We start from the raw sequence: 22,497 nt of genomic DNA, 5'->3' as shown, positions 1-22,497 counted from the left end.
TTTCATGTTTCTGTTGGACTGATGGTGGGGTGGCTTTAAAATAACAGATCAGACTTTCCATTTAGCAAAGATTCAATGTGACTGAGATATAGCTGAAACAAGACAACAGATTCTGGACAAAGCATTTTACCCAGTTATCTTCGAAGTGGTCCTCAGGCCTTAGAACTGACTCCAAGTGCCCTTGGTCCACAGATTATGCAGAATTTCTCTGGGGTCAATGGGCAGAACCAGAGTAGTGTGCTAACTCACATGAGTGGACAGAAAGCAGCAATATTTTGCATTGCCGAATGATGGAACTGTTAGAATAAGGTGTGCAAACTGTTCGGATAAGGCATGCGTTCTGTTCCATTTAAAGACTGATACATGCATCACTTCTATTCATAAACTTAAGTGTGATACTCACATGTACCAGTTTGTCAGGGTCATCATGACGTAGAGCGAAGCAAAGAGAAGGCACAAGTGGAAGAATGTGTAGTTATACGAGACAGCATCTTCTTCATTATCGTAAGCCCGGTGCACCCCATCCTCTGAGCCGGGGTCACCTCCACCCAGCATAGCCGGGCTTTCCTCTGTCTGCATGATCCTGTTCACCTGGGCATTGCTTGAAGAGCGGACACTGAGGGCAAGAGGTGGAAAATGAGAAAATAAGTCACAAAAAGCATTCTGTGTAATGGGACTATCCCCGTAAACAAGCAAAGAAAGAAAATATACTCAGCCCAATTTGTCAGAGGGGGAAGTACACTTCTCCTTAAATCACACAAACACCACAACAGACTTCCTTACTTCAACAATGTCCCACAGTCAAAAGAATTCCCAACCTACATTATGTTCCTTATGTATGCAGTCATGCTTCACTAGGTCCCAGAAGAGGGTTAGAGTCTTGCGAAACTGAGTGAGTTCTACTTTCCTAAATGTTCTTCATGATCAGTTTGCAGAGGGCCAAATTTACATTTAAAAAAAAAAAAAAAGGTTTTATATAGTGCTGGCTGGACCCAAGGGTATCAGAGCGCTTTACAATGGTCACATAAGTATATATAACAATAAAATAAGATAACAATAAAATACATTGAGGTAGCAAACAAGTCCAATAAAAAAATAGATAACAGCGCAATTTATACAATCTGGTTAAAAACAAATTGCAAAATTCAACAGCAAATCAAGAGAAGAGAGGATTGTCGGGGATAAAGGGGGGATAGAGAAGAGGGGGGCAGGATGTAAGAATGGTGAGAGGCTGTGATGGAGGTTAAGGAAAAAAAGCAAGTGAATCGGAAGGGCCTATGAAAGGGATTAGTGAGATAGAGGGAGAAGAAAAGAAGGAAGTGAAAAAAGGAGGTGGAGAAAGGGTATCGGGAAATCAGACAGGGGATCCAAAACAGTAGGAAACCGGGTTGGGAAAAGAACCCAGAGAAGGGCTTAAGGGCCCCAAAATTTGCTGAGAAGGTGTAGTTTGAGGTCTTTTTTGAAGCTGAAGTAGGAGGGGTTGCCCCGGAGTTCTTTAGGGAGTGCATTCCAGATGGTCGTCGCATTTCCGGAGAAGGAGCGTGATTGAGTAGATTTCTTGTTTAACAGAGGCGGGACAAGAACAAGTGTGTTTGAACTCCTCAGTGTTCGAGAGCAGCCAGCAAAAATGAGTTTATCTGCAAGGTACAGCAGGGTGTGTTGATGCAGGGCTTTTTGCGTAATGCAGGCGGTCTTATAGGAAGATCTGCCTTCAATGGGAAGCCAATTGAGGGCTTTAAGAGTAGGGGAGATGTGATCGAACCGTTTGAGGTCTGAGATGAGCCTAGCAGCTAGATTAAGAATGGATTTGATTGGGGCTAAGTGTACTTTAGGTGTTCCAGATAGAATGGCGTTACCGTAGTCTATTTTAGACAGAACCAGAGATTGGACAGCTGATCTAAAGTCATTAGCAGGAATCAAGGGTTTTAGTTTCTTGAGGTGATAGAGAGTGAAGAGAGCACTTTTGGGCGAGTTTTTTTATGTGGGAGATAAGAGAAAGGTTCTGGTCCATGTTAAATCCAAGGGATTTAACTGAATTGGCTAAGGTGAGAGAGCAGTTGAGAGCCGTAAGGTCCGAGATCCAGGATTGGATGGGGAGCGGGCTGTTTTATGGGAGAAAATAATGATTTCATTTTTTTTAGGGTTGAGCTGGGGTTGGTTGAAGTGGAACCAGGATTGAATCTTAGTCAAGGCGGCATTGAGGTGTAGCACATCAGAGCGGGATTGAATCTTATAACAAAGTTGCGTGTCATCGGCATAGAGGGGATACTTGATTCCCGTATGCTTTAGAATAAGGGTGACTCGTTCCATAAAGAGGTTGAAAAGAGAGGGAGAGAGAATAGAGCCCTGGGGGACACCCAGCGAGGCAGGCACTGGTTTGGAAAGGCAGTCGTGAATTTTAATTTGCTGGGTTCGGTGATAGAAAATGGAGGAGAACCATTTGAGAACTAAGCTGTTGAAGCCAAAACGATCTTTGAGAGTGTTAAGTAAAGTAGAGTTATTCTCGGTATCGAAAGCAGAAGAGAGATCAAGGAGAATGAGAAGGGAGGACGAGCCCTTGTCGAGGGAGTGATGGATGTCATCAATTATATTGAGAATGGTGGTTTCCATGCTACAGCCCTTTCTGAAACCTGATTGCAAATAGTCCAACAAATTGAATGTGTCGATGTGTGTGTCGAATTGGCGCAGGGCACATTTTTCAAGAGCTTTAGAGAGAAGAGGAAGGTTAGAGATAGGTCGAAGATTATTTAGGTTATTAGGGTCGGCAGCAGGATTTTTGAGGATGGAGTGATTTGTCCAAGTTGGAGGGAAACAGGTACACATCCCATGGCAAAGGTGGAGTTGATGATAGAGGTCCAGAAAGGGGCAATGATGTGTTCTAGATCTTGGAAAAGGTTGGCAGGGAGAGGGTCTCTGGAGTGAGAGGATGGTTTAAGTCTGGCCATGACGTTGAGGACTTCGAGCTCAGTCACTGGATGGAAGTGTTACCAGGAAGCATTGTTTTTTTTCTCAAGTTTAGTGGGGTTGGATTCAGGAAGAGAAATGACTAGAGGCAGAGATGAGGGGTTGTGAGGAACAGTTAAGTTGCCCGGAGAATTGGAGGAAAAATCTAGTAGGAGTAGAGAGCAGTGTGGAAGGGGAGTTAAGACGAAGGAGTGCTCGATTTTGGAGATTTTTTCTGAGAAGTAGTTAACCTCTTCACATCTCTCAATAGTGGCCGTAACTCTGGGGGGGGAGGGGGATGTGGCGGAGATGGTTTTGTTTTTAATAATACTGATGAGTTCCTTGGGTCTATTTTTAGCCCGGTCCAGTTGAGAGCAGAAGAAGGCTGCTTTAGCATTAAGGATATGCTTTTTGTAATTGAACCTGGAGGATCTGAGGAGGGCGAGATTTGGAGAGGACGGGTTTTCTCTCAAAATGCGTTCAGTCGACCTAAGGGTGTGCCTCTCATTGTTGAGATTCGTATTAAACCAGGATTTGGAGGAGGTGTTTTTCTGAAGTTTAAGTTTAGCTGGAGCAATTTGGTCAAGGACAGCTGAGATGGATTTATTAAAGTGCTTGGTGAGGTCATTAGCACTTAGGGAAAGAGGAGGAAGTTGAAGTTGCACTGTGACTTTAGGCTTAAGTTCGCCAGGGGGAATAAGATGGAAATTTCTAGTCAATTTCTTCTGTTTGATGATTTTGGGGGGAGGGGGTAGCATCTTGTTCGAGATCGTGAAAAGGATAAGGTGATGGTCAGACCAGTCGATGGGTACGATGGAGGAAAGGAAGGCCAAATCGGCGCTTGTAATGATAGCTTCCAGAGTTGCTCCTTTTGTGTGAGTAGGCGAACGGCAGAGTTGTTTCAGGTCAATAATATTAAGTAGATCCGTAAGGAGGTTAACCAAAGGATCATCCTTTTTGTTCCAATGGCGGTTAAAGTCCCAGAGGAAGAGGTTTTTAGAATTGGAAAGCTAGGATTGAGACAGAAGGTCGGATAATTGTTCTACAAAGGGAAGTGAGTCTCTAGAGGGGTGATCGACATTATATGTGAATTGGCGGGGAACCATGCACTCTGACTTCAGTTCCGAGGTATTCGAAAGTAGAATGTTCGGAGCTCCGCACAAGTGAGAGTACGAGTAGCGAGGGGTAGAGAGCAGGTCAAGAATAGAAGAAGAGTGATCATTGAGCCAAGTTTCACTTAGAAAGGCGATGTCAATGTTTTTACTAAGGGTGGTTTCCGATATTTCACACGCATGACAAGTCGCAGAGTGATCGTTAACCAGCATGCAGGAAAGGGGTTAAGGGTTGGATTTGGGAGAGGGGATAGAATGGATAGTGGTAAGTTGCAGTGGCAGCCTAGGAAAAGCTGTGGAGGTTGGCATTCTGTTTGTTCCAAGGATCACAGGGATGTATGCTTGGGGGACAAGAGGGTCAGTAATCAGAGAGTTATGTGGGAAAGAGTGATCGAGAACACTGAGATCAGGAGAGGGGAGCTGGCTAGAGGTATGGGATGTACTATCCGATTCGTTACAAAGGGGGATAGATCTCCGTTGTTGGGGGAATATAGTTACTATGGGGAAAGGAGTATGGGTCCACAAGACAATCTATTATCAATTTAGTAGTTTATGTTTATACTTCTTTTCAGTTTGGGGTGTAACTGTACTGGATGTTGCTGGCTTTATGAAAACCTACTCCTTTTATTTTTTATCAGGGATACAGGGAGCATTGATAAATACTGATAGGGCTTGTGGTTTCCAGAAGGAAGCGTGAATCTTCCTGCTTTTCTCCAATTTTAAACCCTATATGTTTCAGCTGCTCTTTTGATAATTTTATGGCACACTATGTCATCTGAGGGGATGCCTCAAAATCTTTTTCTGGCCAATGTAGCTATAGTCTGCAAAGTGTCACCAATCTTGTCTTAAATATCATATTTAATATCCTCTGCCTCTTCTACATTCTCTGGTGTATGCATAAGTGTGATACTAATGACCACATAATCCTGATCTTCCTGCTCTTCTTCAAAATGTGATGGTCTTACCTTCTCTGCAAACAGAAAGAAATGATGGACGGAATGCTGAACAAAGCAAACATTCACCCCCCAGTCTCAAGGATCTGAGTATAATCCATCATTCCTTAGCTCACTTCACCAACCCAGTTTGGACAACAGCCATATGCAAATCCGTCTTAACCCACTTCCTCACAGGAACAGTCCAGCTCAAAATGCCAAGCCAGGTCCTCCCTGGACCAGAAACAAGCATCCTGGGACCAGGTTTCAGGGTAACACCCCTCATCAATCAGGCTAGCTTGACAAAAGCAAAAAAAAAAAAAACGAAGGCCGGAATTACCTTCTCTGTCTTTTTAATGTACTCAGTGTCCTCTTTATATCTTTTTTTAACACAAATGACTTGGTCTTGGTATGTATTCAATGTCTCATAAAAAATGTTTTTTCCAACAAGTTTGCTATTTTCACACAAATTGCCTTTCACAACACCGCAACATAGTTACCTTATAGACCCTGCATCATGAGCAGTCGACCTTGAAGCTGGGGAACCGGGTTCGGCAAGGACGCTCAACATCCTGTGATTATGGGCAAATCACTTAATCTCTTCATGTCTTACAAAAATGAATGTGTTCTCATGCAACAAAACTGCTGCTCATGTAAAGCGCTCTGATACCAGATGTCTCTGGTCTAGGTTGCACTATATAAAACTCTTTAAAAAAAATTCTCTCTGGCTGTTAACCCTATTAGTGGCCTTACCCAGTAGAATGGGATTTTTCAGTAACACATTCGTCACACATCGATTTTTATGTTGCGGGATGGTATTCAATATCTTTTGTTTGTGTGTGGACGATGTTGACCTCCAATATTGCCATCGGACTTGGACAATCCTACAGTCAGTCGACAACGTCCTTTAACTGGAGATACTGGAAACCTGCAGTTTCCTCTTTAATTGTAGACTGTTCACATGAACAGACTCCTGGACCTCTACTGAATAGGAATACACATCATCCAGGCTGGAATCAGATGAATGTTACCCCCCTCCTCCCCCCGAGCCTCTCATGAAGCCTGAATATCCTCCAACTTCAAATGGAGACATATGTGCTGCTTGGTTACAGCATTCCTTCTTTCCTTCTTTGTGTCGACAAAAGTGAGTCTGAATTCTCCATCATTGCCAAATGATCCAATTAAAATATATCTATTTATTAAAGTTTTAGGAGTAAAGATGAAATACATGTAACAGACTTTGGATGTTTTGTGACTTGGAAAACAATACATCCAATCTGGGTGGTTGTCATTAGCAGCACACTTTTGGTAGCCGTTAGGGCCTAATTTAAATAGCATGCTCACATGTATTTGGAGTCTACCTGGAAACATACCAAAAATACCTCTGAACCCACCAATAGGAACAAAGAAAAGAAAATGGAGATCCCTCATTGGTGTAGTGTGGGCTTTTGGGCAATGCCACAATCAGTCATAAGAACCCCACACTGGTCGATGGCCAAAGTTAAAATAAACGTTCAACTTGAAAACAATTCTAGACCCAATCACTAGAAGGAAGAATAATGCTCAAAATGTGAATCTAGCAAAAGCTTAAGGCTGCAAACCTCACCTTACTTACAAGGGCACCTGTTATATTCCCCAAGGCCCCTGGAGACTAACTACTGGGTTCTGATCAAGTCTGCCTTGTGATTTGTAAAACTCACAGACCTGCAAGTTCCCTGTAGACACTTACCTGATAAATAATGTACAAAGGATAAAAATGACCAATCCCGTAATACCAGGGGCATCCCACCACTGCACCGCTTGACCCCCAGTAGTAGATGTATTGGAAGCTATTGCCAGAAGGGTAGGGTTACAATTTTTGTCTGAAACAGAAAGGTGATACTAGTTAGCACACAAAGGACATTTGTAATAATTGTACTATTGCAAAAGTGTAAACATAAAAATCTAAAATGCATACTTCCAAAGTCTTGTATCCTCCAAGACTAATTCTCAATTCCATTTAGAAATGCTGTATCCATGTTGTAATCATCTAACTTCCTCAAAACTTAATAAGCTCTGCCATTCCTATTCCAATGTTTGTGCCTCCACCACAGCTTGATAATATCCAATCAATAGCCTCGAGTCACAGCACAACGAACTGTCTCCTGACTTACATCACAGGTGCACCTTCATTTACCTGGATCTTCAAAATACAGAGCACCCGATTAAGAACTTGTTGCCCTTAAAGGGACTTCGATATGATATGAATAAATCGTAAATTGATCATGAATTAGAATTTGATGATCCTACGGTTTACTTACAATGGTGGAAAATCAAACAGTAGAGTCATTTTACAATATCAAATTAAATGATAAGGGTGGAGACGTTCTTTCAGGGAGCATTAGTCATGCAAATTACACTGAAAATTCATACACTCACATGCTTTGGGAGTACATACATATAATTTTCTGGATGTTTCGTATCCATGAGATGCAAGCAAATTTACCTCTGTCAAAGATAGACTTTCTGGTGCCTTTCTGGTGAATAAAAGTTAAGGAAACACTCCCAAATATCAAGGGGTTTATATACACTGGAATAATTCACCTGTGTTGAAACATTTCAAGTATACCAATGCTCAACACTGAAATGTTTACTGTAGAAGATTTTCAAACTAGTGTATCTTCATGAGTAAAGAGACGTTTGTGAACTTCCTGGACATCTACAACTGTTTTTCATGGATCCCATAAAAGCTGAAAGCCTACTCCACACATAGAATGGAAAGCTACTCCTGTAGTATTTCTCCTATCGAAGCTGCGATTTATGAACTGAGCCTGGAGTACTCCAGACTGAGTAACACTCACCATATCGAGGTTACAATGTGTCTTAACTGCGATCTAGAACATGGCAAAAGATTTTTGTTTGAAACAAAATATGCTGGTTTATGAATGGCTACGTTTGATTGAGTTACGTAATATTTTGGTTGCTAGCTTTCCCAACCACAGAGGGCCCTTCTTCATAAAGGTAGCAAAGTGGGTGGATAAGCGTTTGTCCCTAGTATTTCATATAGAATACATCAAGAAGATATGAGAAAGATTATCATTCTCCGAAATAATATAACCTAATTCATTTCATTTCCAATAGACAATTCATCATCGAATGGGGGCACAACTTATTTTTTTTCTTTACAACTAAAATGTAAAAACACATACCAATCTCGCTTTCAAGACAGTGATAATGCTCAAACTAATATACATTTCTTTACGGGAGAAGAACTAGGGGCTTTCAATTTTTGACAACTCAAAAAAACTGGGGTCTAACATTATGTCCTACACAGAATAGACCACTCATTTATCTTATGATTCAGCCAGATACTATTGCATAACTAAATCCTACGTCTTTCCAATTGATCTAAAATGATTTGAGAGGGTGTTTCCAAGTAATGCATCTGAAGCATTTATGTCGACTAAATTCAAGAAGACAACAACGAGCACTCACTGATATTGTTGTATGAAAGCTGCCAAGCATCTGTGGAACTTATGTATGTGCTGTCCTGTGGTGGCTGCATTTTACTCCTATTGAGTGTTACAGGTGAAAGTGGACTGTAAAATGTGTGTTTCACTTATTATCGTCTTAAAAAAGATACTTTGCAAAGTACACAGATTTTAATAGGAGTGGTTTCAACATACTAAATGTTTTTTTTGTTTTGTTAAATGAAATGTACCACTACTCGCAGATTGTGGACAACTAGGAGAATGCACTTTCTCTGACAGGAAGGTGGGGCAGACCCAGAGGAAATCTGCAGCATTCAAATAATCTCGGTCTGATATAGTGACCAGAGCACCCGCCCACCTTCCCTCACCTTATATCGGACAGCCTGGGCATTGCAGGAGTCCGTGATTTAGGGCAGGCAGTAACAATATTTGGAGGGCGGCCCTTCTCACTCAAACAGAATTTCAGTGAGATGGATTGCGAGGGGCCTACCACGAACAGGAGCCCGGGGCCACGCCTGCACCACGTACCATGTGTTACACCCATGGCCCTCTAGAGCAGGTACAACACAGTGAAGAAGAGGCAATCTTGAACGAACATGCAGTCACTGAAGATACTCGCATGAATCATCAGCTGAACTGGTGTTTGAGATTTCAGAAGCCGAATATCACAATGTGTGGGGAGGAGTGGAACTGAACCTCGTCCTTACCTATGGTGGGATTGAATGGTCAATGTTCTGACAAATAGGATCACTAGAACAGGAATGCTGATAAAAGATTACCTCACTGTGGGGCTTTGAATAACGCACAAAGAGGGCATACCAAAATGATCAGTTTAGAAAACACAACGTGATGAACCATGATTAACTAAGGAAGAGAAAATCGTCCATTGGCACTGGAACGTTAGTGCCAGCCCTAAAATGGATGGAAATAAGGTATCCTGTTTATTGTACGCGGACGATCTGGTAATAGTAGACCAGACCGAGAGGGGTCTCCAAAGAAAGCTTAATGCCTTTAAGACATATTGTGATAGTAAACTCCTAACTATTAATCTAGATAAAACCAAAACCTTATGTTTCGGAAAAAAGATAAGTAGGTTCAGTTGGTACATAGGTGATTTCAAACTGGAGACAGTTAATGAGTACCGATACTTGGGTATATGGTTCGATAGGGCCCTAAATTGGAATACCCACCTGGAAACACAAAAAGCAAAGGCACTCTCTTCCATATGTGGTTTAAAAAGGTTTAATGGGGATAATGGAGAGATGTCACACCGACCAATGCTTAGAGCTTTTGAGGCAATGATCCCCTCCCAAGTCGTGTATGGAGCAGAGATCCTTTATTTGAGCGGTAAGGGATCCTGGGATGTGATAGAGGGGAAATGCATAAAAAGGATCTTAGCCCTTCCTCAATCTTCTATGATACAAGCCATAAGAACAGAAATAGGTAAAAAGTCATGGGCGATACAAGCTCAGATGGCTGTGATCAGATTTTGGAAGAGATTGGAAGATCCAGAAAGGCAAAAAGTAGCACATTGGTGTCGTACAGAAATTCAGAAAAGTGAGCTAAAATGGGCAAATGTCAGTAGGGAAGAATTGATGGGAATTTGTAAATTATTAAAGATTGATGTGGACCAGGAAACGTACCAAGTTCTTAGTACTAAAGGTGAGCTGAGGCAAAGGGGGAAAGAAGTCTCTAGACCAGAGGTCTTCAAACTTTTGGATGCCGAGACCCCCCTGTCAACATTTTCAAGCGTAAGGACCCCCTCCAGACAAAAAATTCTAAACCTCTAGGTTATGAGGAAGGTGAGGACCAAATTATGCGACAGGCTTGACTAAATTGTGTGAGTAGAAAATGTAAATAATGTTCTGTGATGCTGCGTATTTTGGGGTAGCATTGCTTTATTATTTAGAATTTTTTTAAACAGTAATACTGAGGAAAGATTTCACCCCATCAGTACCAGTTTATAACCAAAATACAGCAATTAACATCAGAAAGATGTCTCGTCACCCTCTGTGAAGGGCCTCCCAATCCGCAGGAATACGCACTGCCACATTAGAAGCTCACCTGGCCATGGCCGGGAGCAGCAAGGGTGAGTGCATGGTGATCAGTGTGAGTGCAGGGTGAGCGGGTGAATTGTGTGCGTACATGGTGATTGGTGTGAGTGCATGGTAATCAGTGTGAGTGCATGGTGATCAGTGTGAGTGCATGGTGATCAGTGTGAGTGCATGGTGATCAGTGTGAGTGCATGGTGATCAGTGTGAGTGCATGGTGATCAGTGTGAGTGCATGGTGATCAGTGTGAGTGCATGGTGATCAGTGTGAGTGCATGTGATCAGTGTGAGTGCATGGTGATCAGTGTGAGTGCATGGTGATCAGTGGTGCAGGGGGAGCGGGTGAATAGTGTGAGTGCAGGGGGAGCGGGTGAATGTTGTGAGTGCATGGTGATCGCTAGGAGTGCATGGTGATCGCTAGGAGTGCATGGTGATCGCTAGGAGTGCATGGTGATCGCTAGGAGTGCATGGTGATCGCTAGGAGTGCATGGTGATCGCTAGGAGTGCATGGTGATCGCTAGGAGTGCATGGTGATCGCTAGGAGTGCATGGTGATTGCTATGAGTGCATGGTGATCAGTGTGAGTGCATTGTGATCAGTGTGAGTGCAGGGTGAACGTGAAAGTGAAGGCGAGAATGAGAAGTGAGTAGTCTGAAAGCAGGGTGCATTCCCAAAAACTTGAAGCGTAGGGTTTCAGATATAAGTTACATTATTGCTACAATGGCATTAATCAGAGTTCGAGGGTGGAGGAAATAAATAATGTGCTGATCCTGCAACAAACTTCCAGTCTAATGATTAGGGTTACCAGCTCATTATTTTGATGGCCCAGAAATAAGCAGTCACCTACAGCTGTATTTTTTGCACTTATCTGTGAATACTTAGAACAGCAAATATAAATAGAAAGCACTTTTAATTGTGTTCTAGGGATGCCTTAATGATCCATGACTAATAATTAAAGAGAATAAAGACAGAACAGTCACATACCTAATTAATACATACTTTTTTATTTATAACTCAATTTAGTGTCAAGAGTAGGCCTCTGCAGATCTTTAAACAACACATAGCAGGCATGTTTCTTTTGGCAACCCAACTTTATATTTTTTTTCATTAAATGCATTCTCACACTACAGCAGTAAGTGTAAAAATACAAATGTAAGAAATAGGCAGAGTGGGGGCCCAGGGGGTACTGGAACCATAAAAAAACGAATCTTTAGTATTAACAAAGGCATGTAAATATGCTAATGGTCTTTAAAGACCTGTGAAAACTCGGGCCGGAGATAAGACTCCTGACACTGCCCAGCTGAGGCCCCAGGAGCGCGAGCTGCACTGCAGCAGCATGGGCTGAGACACAGGATGGGGGAGGAGGGGGGCTGAAGCCCTGGAGGCAGAAGTGACACTGAAGGCGCGACCCCCTTTGCATCGTTCCACTGCCCCCCTGGGGGTCGCGCCCCACAGTTTGAAGACCCCTGCTCTAGAATGACTGACATTGAATATTTACTAAAGAAAAAATCAGTAGCGCATATGTTAAACGCTTGGTCCAATGAAAACTGGTTCCCCTACCTTGATAGGCTACCAAACCGTGGGTACAGGCAAAAGATCCTGAGGCTTCGGATCGGGATTAACCCATGGCTAATAAACAGAGACCTTAAGTCAAAAATGTTAGACCAGCAAGGTCTTTGTAGGTGTAAGTTGGGAACTAAAGGAGACCTGCTACATATCCTGCTACATTGTCTGACACTCTTAGATCAGAGAAAACTGTGGCTGCGCCCAGTCTTTCTAAAACAGGATATAAAAACAAGGGCGCAGGCAGCCAGCCTTTTAACCGAAATCCCTTCCATTGATATTGTAATTGCCCTCGGGAAATTCATAAAGGTGGCCCCGAGTGCATTGAGAAGCCAGGAATAATCTGTAGTAATGTATGAAATTTTAGTTGAATTAAATTACTTGTAGTGGAAAGAAAATGCATAGCTTTTTATAATGTAAATATAAGTTTTAAGGTAAATGTAAATTTTTTACTGGTATTTCTTAGGATTTTTTTACGGTTGAAATTTTTAAAATAGGCTTATGAATTTAAGTGCATACTCCATTTTGTGTTATGTTCATTGCATTGTTTAAAGACTATGGTCATAATAAACATACATTTTGACTTGACTTGACTCTTACCTGGAACGTTAGCCATCGCAGCCCATGTGATATACATGGTATAGAGGGAGATAACCGATGCTTGCAGCAGGCCAGAATGCGGCTGAGCTTCCTGCAAAATAAGCAGTACATTTTAAACAGATGCAAGGAATAGGGTCTTCATGAATGGACCAGTTTATCCAGGGCTCATTTTAAGCCTGCATGCTTCAAATAGCAGTTAACTTGCTGTGCTCTGGTGAAACAGCCAATGAGTGCTTAGCAACAGTCAGCTGTGGGGACCCTAGAATATGGGATTCCTATTCAGCCTGGTCTATGAAAAGCTGAACATAACTCTGAACAAACCAGACTTTTTTTAAAATATTTGTTTTTGAAAGGAGAGAGTTATTTAAGTCATATGTATGTAATCGGGACCCTATCTCATGTTGCAAACCCTGGGACCCACGTCTTGCATGCCCTCTTATCAGATGTGCCTCCACTCTTCATCCCCCTGACACCATGGTTAGAGTTTGGGTGAATGCCTGTGATCTGCACAAAACCTGGTCCCAGAGATGTCCACACAGGCTTTGATAGGGCTTTGCTGGTTCCCCACACCAGCCACAGGAGCTTGCTTGCTTTTTCTGCACCTCAGAGAGAAGGCCAAGGGCAATATCGGCAGCCACTGATGGGAAGATAGTATCTGTACTGACTTCAGGAGGCCAACTTTGGTAGTCACCAGAATTTCTGGAAATAAAAAGAGCCAAACAAAACCCTAAACATAGTCTCTCATCATTCAGGCAATCAAACACCATCACTTAATCAGGCCTGCACTCCTATTCAACGGGCACACAGTGCTACCAATGGGCGTAGCTTGTTTTCTTACTTTTCTACGCCTCGCAATGGGAGGATCAATCTCAATCGGGAAACAAAGGGTGCAGTGCACTCCATTTCCCTATATAACTGCAGATACCATAGACCGCAAGAGCACAAACAATCTTGACTACAGCGGTCACTCTTGTTTCAGGTACAAGAGAATAACCAGGCCCTGGAATGAAGGAAAAACTGATAAAGGCTGGGAAAAACCTCTTTGTCCTATAAAGAAAAACGAGACTGCGTGGCCTAGGGACTAAAATGCTAGTCTGGGGATATGACAAGAGCGTTCCTATGACAATAAGTTTACTTCAATGAAACAGAACTAATTTGCACATAATCTTGGTATTCAGACTACTTATTTACCCGAAAGCCTGGGGACGCAGGACACAGTAGGTTTTGGACGCAGGACCCTTGATGATTGTGTGACTAGAGGGCTACCCCTCCCACTGCAACTCCCCGTGAAGTGTTACCTCTCCCAAAATCGGATGGAGAAGAAGGATTAACATCCTCATAAACTAAAGATAAGTTTGTCGGAAGTTTTACAAAGGAGCAGCTATCTGCCCTTTTTTTACAAAGTAGTAGTAGCTTGGTAGTTATTCACTGCTTCATCCAGGGAGGGAACGTCTATACTTATTGTCCAGAAGAAAGCCCAGGACCCATGTTGGGTCAATCAATTGGGCTGAAAAATGTCGGTACTAGGTTCGTAGGACCACATATATCACATCTGACCCTATATATGCTTGTACATTTTTAATGTCCCAGTCAGTTCATGGAATAAAGGGAGACTGGGAACTGCCTGAGGATTTTTAATATTTAAAGACCCCCTGGCCAAATCTTCAAAGAGCTCTCTGAAATACGGTTGAGCCCACCCGGACCTTTAGAAGTCAGGGTGACCCGATGAAGCATGATACCACTAGGGTGTGTGAGGGTAATTAAAATCAAAGGACATTTTTCCTTTCCCATAACCCGGTGGGTAACAACTAGGATGCTTCAATGGCCATCTTCCCGTTCTTAACCAGGGTTATAGTTGTTATCTCAATAATTGTGGGGTACTTAGCGGGATTTAGAGTTTACCTCGATAGGACGTACTCCCACCAGAGATTTCCTCTCTGCCCTTGGGACACAGGAGTTCTCTTCTCTTAGTGTCTTAGGTTTTGTACAGCCCTAGTACAAGAAACAACTAATATTTCTCCTATATACTCTGCAACCACGGAAGACCACTTACACATTTAAAAAGGAAAAAATGGAATCTTCCAAGTTTGGTGGAACAAGCTACTGTAGAGTTAGGGGACGGGAAACCCTTACTGATCTTCAGATTTTGATTTTTTATGTAAAATTTCACTATTAATAACAGAGCCCATTGACCTTTCTTCACTTTTCCTTTGACTGAATAAATCTATATTTCAGAACACCCATTCACTAGTCACCTAAATGCACAAGTTACTTACCTTTGGTAACAATATATCTGTAAGAAACATTAGTTAGTTATAGATTCCTTACCTTAGAATTACCCCCAAGCGTCAGACTGGATCCGGAAAGTTTTTTCGTCAGCAGTACCTGCATGTCGGAAGGTGGCGTCGGTTGGATCCACGTCCGTCGTGGTCGGCGTCGTGGTCGCCAGTATGACGTTACGGCAGCTACTTAAACCGCACCCACACGTGCGGACGTCAGTTCTGTACATAAGGTCCTTGAAATCAGTTTGCAGAACGGGGAGGATGGGTGGGGCTGTAAGGAATCTGTAACTGTTTCTTACAGATATATCGTTACCGAAGGTAAGTAACTTGTGCATCTGAAAGAAATGCACAAGTTACTTACTTGTGTAACGATATATCTGTAAGAGACACGTTTGTGATGGATTCCTTACCTTAGAATATCCCCAGGTGTCAGGCTGGATCCGGAAAAGTTTTTCTGCTTAGCAGTACCTCTGCGCACCAGTAAGTGGCGTCCTGCGGCTCCATATCCGTCACTGGCGTCGTAGGCACCAAGATGACATCACAGAGAGTACTTAGGCACCACCCAGGAGAACTGACGTCCGTTCTGTACACAACTATTCTGCGCCGAAACGCAGAGCCATGCAAGAGACTGACAATTGGTGCATAAAACTAGGGCCTTAAAAGGGGGGTGACCTTAACCCTAGTAACCAGTTTGCAGAACGGGGAGGATGGGCGGGGCGGTAAGGAATCAATCACCAACTAATGTCTCTTACAGATATATCGTTACACAAGTGAGTAGCTGGTGCATCTGGAAAAGACACGTTAGTGATAGATTCCTTACCTTAGAATAGATACCCAAGCAATACCAGCCCCGGTGGTGGGTCTGCGAACAGGATTACACCAGAAAGTCACGGAGCACCGAACGGCCAAAAAAGCAGTCTCTCCGGACCAGACTGTCAAGGAAGTAGTGCTTGGTAAACGTGTGCAGCGAGGCCCACGTAGCTGCCTGACAAATATCCTGCAGGGGAACACCGCGTCCCAAGGTCAGACCTAGTTGCCCTTTCGACCAGGTTGCCCTGGTCGAATGGGCACGCAGCCCCACAGGTGGCTCTTTTTTGGCCAAGGAGTAACAGTAGTAACATGCTTTGATACACAGAACGACCCACCGGGAGTTGGTCCACTTGTGCTCCGCCCGACCTTTTTTGGCGCCCACGTAGCCAACAAAGAGTTGATCACCCACCCCGAACAGCTGTGTGCGCTGCAGATAGAAAGCGAGCGCACGTTTTGGGTCCAGACGGTGGAGCCTCACCTCTTCCCTTGAAGGATGCGGAAAGAAGGTGGGCAAAGTGATGGTCTGCTCGATGTGGAAGGGCATGACAACCTTTGGAAAGAAATAAGGACGGGTCCTGAGAACCACCTTGTCCGGATGAACAGAAAGGAATAGAGCTCGCTCACTCACTCTTCTAGCAAAGGTGATGGCTACCAGGAAAGCAATTTTAAGAGTCAGAAGGCGTAAAGGACAGTTATGCAGTGGCTCAATGGGAGCACACGAGATAGCACAAGGATCAAGTCCCACTGAGGCATTATGAAGGGGATTGAAGGAAAAAGATGCATTAAGCCTTTTAGGAAATGGTTAACTACCGGGGACTTGAAAAGAGAAGGCTGATCTGGCAACCAAAGGAAGGCAGAGATGGCTGAAAGATAGCCCAGCTGGGCTAAAGAGAGAAGAAACAAAAGTACTTCAGAAAGAGGGGCAGAAAGGGGATCCACAGCATTTACTGTGCACGTCACAAATTTGTTCCACCAACAGGCGTATACCGCCTTAGTGGAGGGCCGCCAAGATTACATCACAGACTTCAGGAGGCAGGTCGAAAGACGTTAACTGCTGCTGCTCAATCTCCACGCAAGGAGGTGGAGACTGGACAGGTTCGGGTGGAGAACCGTCCCCTCCTGCTGTGACCAATCAGACTGCCTCTTCGGGAGGATCTTCTGAGAATCGTTGGCCATGTTGAGCAGCTGGGGAATACCCGACTCTTCGTGCCCAATCCAGAGCCACTAGAATGACTTGGGCCCAGTCGCGCCTGATCTTTTTCAGCACTCCAGGCAGAAATGTTATAGGCGGAAAGGTGTACAACATACAGCAACTCCACTCGTGACGAAAAGCATCACTGAGCAAGTGCCGCCACGCAAAATTGCTGACATTGCACGTTCTCTTCGGTGGCAATTTGATCTAACCAAGGCTCTCCCCACTGTTAAAAGAGACCTTGCACCACCTCAGAGTGAAGACGCCATTCGTGATCCATCATGCACCTGCTGCTGAGTTTGTCGCCCCTGGCATTCAGAGAACTGGCCAGGTGTTGAACCACCAAGGAAATGCCCTGATGTTACAGCCTTGTCCAGAGGCGGAGGACCTCCTGACATAGGGTCCAGGACCCCACCCCGCCCTGTTTGTTACAATACCACATGGCAGTGGTGTTGTCCGTGAACACCTGCACTATTCTTCCCTGGACAGAGGGAAGGAATGCCTTCAGTGCAATATTAATCACCCAGAGCTCCAGAAGATTGATGTGAAGCCTGGACTCCGCCGGAAACCAGAGGCCTCTGATCTCCGCTTCTCCCATGTGGCCCACCCCATCCCAGAAGGGATGCGTCCGTCACCACAGTTTGGTCTGGTTGGGGGATAGAGGGAGATCTGCCAATGACCCAATCTTGGTTCGTAAGCCTCCGACATGCGGTGGTATCTCAGTTGCATGGCTGGAGGGGTAGTCTTGAAGGGGAGGCAGTAGCCCCTATGGACTACTTGCAAAACGCACCTGTCCGATGTGATGGTGCGGCAGTGGGGGAGATGATGGCTAATCCTGCCACCCACTGGCGTTTGATGGGCCTGAAAGTAGGCCTGGGCGGTAAATTCCATTCCGCTCACGGAATTTGCGTAATTTCGTGTTCCACTGAGAACGCGGAATGGTGGACTGGCCCGCCCACAGGCCCCAGGAACCACGCCGGTTGTTTCCACGTCCCCAGCCGTGAAAAGGTTGGGTAACTTGCTGCGGCCTGTGGCCATGGGTGAGATGTAGCGGGGCACCCCTACCGTAGCCTCGAAAGGAGCCAAAAGTAGACTTCGCCGGACGGGTGGAGAGGCCCAAGGACTTGGCCATAGCCCGTGATTCTTTCAAGCGCTCTAGGGCGTGGTCTGCTTTGTTTCCAAAAAGGCATGTCCATCAAGGTGTTCTGGACATCCCCTGAAAAGCCAAGGGACCTCATCCAGGCGTAGCGACGAAGCGCTACAGACGTTGAAATAGTCCTGCCCAAAGAGTCGGCGGTGTCCAGCCCACAATGGATTGTAAACTTTGCTGCATCTCTCTCGGCAGCAGCAGCCTGAGAGAGCACTGCCCGGGCCTCCTCCGGACACTGAGGCAGCACTTGTGCCACCGTATCCCACATGGAGTGTGAATAACTGCCCAAGAGACATGCAGTGTTTACGGACCGCAGTCCTAAGCTGGCGGAAGAGAACATTTTCTTGCCATGGTGGTCCGGCTTCTTGGATTCCCCTTCCGGTGGAGCGGTAGGGAAGGCACTTTTGGAGGTGGAAACTTGAACAACCAAGCTCTCAGAGGTAGGGTGTTGGGAGATGAAAGAGGGGTCGCTCGGAGCCGGGCGGTGGCGTCAGGCAATCATCCTGTTCATGGGAGCCCCAGTGTTTGGCCTGGACTACGTGCCCAAAAGGAAGTATGTAAGGGCTTCATTAAACGGCAGCAGGAGCTCCGAAGAGCTCACAGCCGGTTCAGGCACCTCTGTCGGGAGGTTAGTCCTGACCGCCACCGTAGGAAGCTCGAGGAAGAGAGGCTCAGCCGCCCTACGCAACACCACTGCATGACGCTCCCGCCTCCGTAGCCATGGTAGGGGGAGACAACATGCCAAGGTCAGGAGAGGTGTCAAGACCGCTGGCATCCACCCAGTTCCTCTCTCCAGTCCTGCTCAGTATCTAACTGGTCAGTTAAAGGGTCACCTGACCCCTCCCAGTCCTCCTCATCGTCTTCTGGGTGTGCCACTGTTGAAAAGGGACCCCAGGAGTGCACAGGGGCACAAAAACCCCACCCGACGCCGGAACCTGCATCGGACGCGCTGGTCCAGCTCCATGACCTAGTCGGGAAGGAGGCTGGGGTCTAAGCCGGCCGGGGAGCCGACCGGCGCTGAATGCGGTAGTGATGCCATAAGGAGCGGCGCCGGTGGTGGTGTAAGGAGGTCAACCGGCACCGATCCGGATCCAAGGGGGCCTGCGCCGCCGTAAGCGAAGACGGACACGGAGCCAGAGGAGCGGCAACACCGCGTGCCTCGTCGGATTGGCCAACAGACGAGAAGTCGAAGAGCGACTATGCTTCTTCAACTTCTTCTTATGCTTCGACTTACCCGATCCAGAGTGCGAAAACTTCGATGATTTTGAACCGGAATGGTGGTGGCTCACCGACCGATCCCTCGACCTCCCTATCGACTGGGACCTCGAACGGTGCGGAGCAGACGGTCTGCGTTCAAGCAGCTTTCGGGACCGCTCCCGCAAGGCCTTTGGCGCCATCAACCGACGGTCATGGCACGACTTGGGGTTGTGGTCGCACTCCAAGCAAAAGAGGCACATGCGATGCAGATCCGTCACCTACATCAGGAACCGCAGGCCTTGAAGCCGTGCATCCCTCGTGCAATTGTTCTGAGTCGGAGACTAGAAACAATGAGTCGTCAAAAGCCAAGAAAAGCAGAAAAAAACAGTCAAAACATGACTGAGGTACCACTCTTCCGGATCTGCGCTGGCTGGCGTGGAAAAAAAAATTACTGATGTCAGCGCGCCATGGCGGCATCCAAGTAGCTGCTGCAACATCATCCCGGTGACCACGACGCCGACGCCTACTACGGACGCGGAGCTGACCCACGCCACCTTCTGATGCACAGAGGTACTGCTGACGAAAAAACTTTTTGGATCCAGTCTTAAGCCTGGGGGTCATTCTAAGGTAAGGAATCTATAACTAACTAATGTTTCTTACAGATATATCGTTACCGAAGGTAAGAAACTTGTATATTTAAGTGATAAGTGAATGGGTGTAGGTCTTCTTAAATAAATAGATTTATTCAGTCAAACCAAAAGTGAATAAAGGTCAACGGGGCTCCGTTATGAATACATTTTACATAAAAAGACCAAAATCTGAAGATCAGTAAGGGTTTCCCGTCCCCTAACTCTACAGTAGCTTGTTCCACCAAACTTACTAACGTGTTTCTTTCAGATATTGTACTTCACAGTTCGTTCTCCCTAGATCGTTGCACATGTATTTAGAATTTATTCCTGCTTTGTCAATTCACAGTGAAGCAGATCTTATTCTTAAAGGGCTTGGCCATAAAACAAAACTTCCTGTTTTAGATTATACTCAATGGAAGGTCCTAACACAATCGTGCACATGAATGCTTTAAGAGAGAGCTAGCCAACCCTAGTCCTGAAGTCCTCAATGCCAGATTTTCAGGATACAAATTCATTCATTCCAATTTGGATTTATTATTTGTAAAAACATTTCACGTGACTACCCGGAAAATCTGCCATGTTAGGGCCCTTGTGAACCAATTTTGGACAACACAATTCAAGTAGGTCACGATTAGGAAGAAAACAAGTTACTTACCTGTAACTTTAGTTCCCCAGTATTGGTAACTTTCATAGATTCCCATGCTTTGTATCATTCCCCGTCGTCGGAATGGGAGTCTCGGTAACAAAAATACCATAGCTGTAGGTACAAAAGACAATGGAAAAAGGCTTAGGCCTCATTCCCTTTTGTAGCATATCACCCTCTTTGTTTAAAAGAGACCAAACTTTGGCAACAGCCAATCAGAAGTGCCTCACCACTTAGAACCTTCCTGAAGGAACCTCAGAGCCTCAGATTTTCGTAGCCGTTGTGTACTTAGACACCATATCTGTTGTAGGCTGAGCTTTCCTCGGGGAGGTGGGTGGGTGCATGGGAATCTATGAAAGTTACCAATACTGGGGAACTAAAGTTACAGGTAAGTAACTTGTTTTCTTGCCCCAGTATTGGAACTTTCATAGATTCCCATGCTTTGTATCAGAGTAGCAAGCAGTTGGCAAGATAATCACATTTTGCATCGTAAATTATAGCAATAGACAACATGACATTAGATACAAAATGTGAAAGACGGAAGGTGGGAAAGAAAGGAAAGCTCACCCTTAGTGGAAGAGGTTCCTCAGGACAGCCTGTCCTACTGCTGCATCATCTTGTTGCAGAGATTCCAAGCAGTAATGCTTGGTAAAGGTGTGAACGCTGCTCCAGGTAGCAGCCCTGCAAATATCCTTAATTTGCACCCCCGCGAAGAGGGCTGTTGAAGAAGCCACAGATCTTGTGGAATGTGCTCGTATCTTTCCAGTCAGAGGTTTTCCTGCAGCCTTGTGACAATGTAAAATGGCACTTGTGATCCATCTCGAAACACCCTGTTTGGATAGCGGAAGGCCCTTACTAGGTCCCCCGAAGGCTACAAACAGTTGAGAAGATTTTCGAAAACCTTTAGTACGTTCCAAATAGAATTTCAAGCATCGCTGCACATACAATGAATGCAATGCTTTTTCTGCTGGCGTAGAAGGTTGAGGAAGAATGCCTTCAGAATGACCAGTTCATTCAAGTGGAAATCCGAGGGAACCTTTGGCATGAACCTAGGATTAGTTCTCATGATCACATTATTTCTCTTGAATTGAAGGAAAGGTTCTTGGATGGTCAAAGCCTGTAATTCTCCCACACGCCGAGCCGACGTGAGAGCAAGGAGGAGAGTCAATTTCCACGAAAGATATTTTATGTCAGAACGATGGACTGGTTCAAATGGACCCTTCATGAGTTGAGAAAGGACCAGATTCAAATGCCATGTAGGAGGGGGCGGTCTCACTGGTGGATAGACCCTGAACAAGCCCTTAAGAAATTGCTTCATTATCCTGGAAGACCACAAGGAAGGACCGGATTCTGTCCTTCTGAACCGTGACAAAGCAGCCAAATGGACCTTAATTGATGAATGAGCTAGTCCAGACTTGGCCAAGGACATCAGATAAGGTAGGATCTGATGCGGCTTGGAATTGAATGGATCAATGTTTTGTTTCCTACACCAACAACAAAATCTTTTCCACTTAAGGCGGTAAGTTTTGTTCGTAGAAGGAGCCCGAGCTTGGGACAGAACTTTCCTAATCTCCCTTGACAATGGCAGGTTCATAAACTCTCGCTGTTCAGGAGCCATGCAGTCAGGTGTAATGACTGAGGATCTGGGTGCAAAATTTGTCCGCCGGACATCGTGAGAAGATCCGGCAGAATCCTCAAAGGTAAGGGAGGAGCTATCGACAAGAGATGGAGCTCCGTGTACCAGAACTGCCTCGGCCAAGCGGGGTTATCAGGATCATCCTGCACGGTTCCACCTTGAGTTTCCTGATCAGGCGTGGTATCAGAGGAATGGGAGGAAAAGCGTAGACAAATGTCTTCGACCAAGCTATCGAAAGCGCATTTCCCAGTGAATCTCGATGGGGAAGCCTGCTTGCGTAAGACCGGCA

At 45.1% G+C, this 22,497-nt stretch overlaps 1 protein-coding gene across 1 annotated transcript in view; it reads right to left on the bottom strand.

Annotated features, from left to right (window-relative positions):
• The window catches only part of SERINC2 (serine incorporator 2), a 240,214-nt gene that overhangs the window by 87,792 nt on the left and 129,925 nt on the right, over positions 1–22,497 (bottom strand). Inside the window, exons 7-9 of the mRNA XM_086956856.1 lie at positions 12,670–12,760; positions 6,717–6,849; positions 404–616 (exon numbers count right to left, since the gene is read on the bottom strand). Coding sequence (XP_086812982.1) covers positions 404–616; positions 6,717–6,849; positions 12,670–12,760 — 437 coding nt within the window. The remainder of the gene's footprint in view (positions 1–403; positions 617–6,716; positions 6,850–12,669; positions 12,761–22,497) is intronic.

The sequence above is a fragment of the Lissotriton vulgaris genome, chromosome 2_1 (genome assembly GCF_964263255.1).
Source record: "Lissotriton vulgaris chromosome 2_1, aLisVul1.2, whole genome shotgun sequence".
Classification (NCBI taxonomy): Eukaryota; Metazoa; Chordata; class Amphibia; order Caudata; family Salamandridae; genus Lissotriton; species Lissotriton vulgaris.
This window is presented reverse-complemented; position numbering and strand designations above follow the sequence as displayed.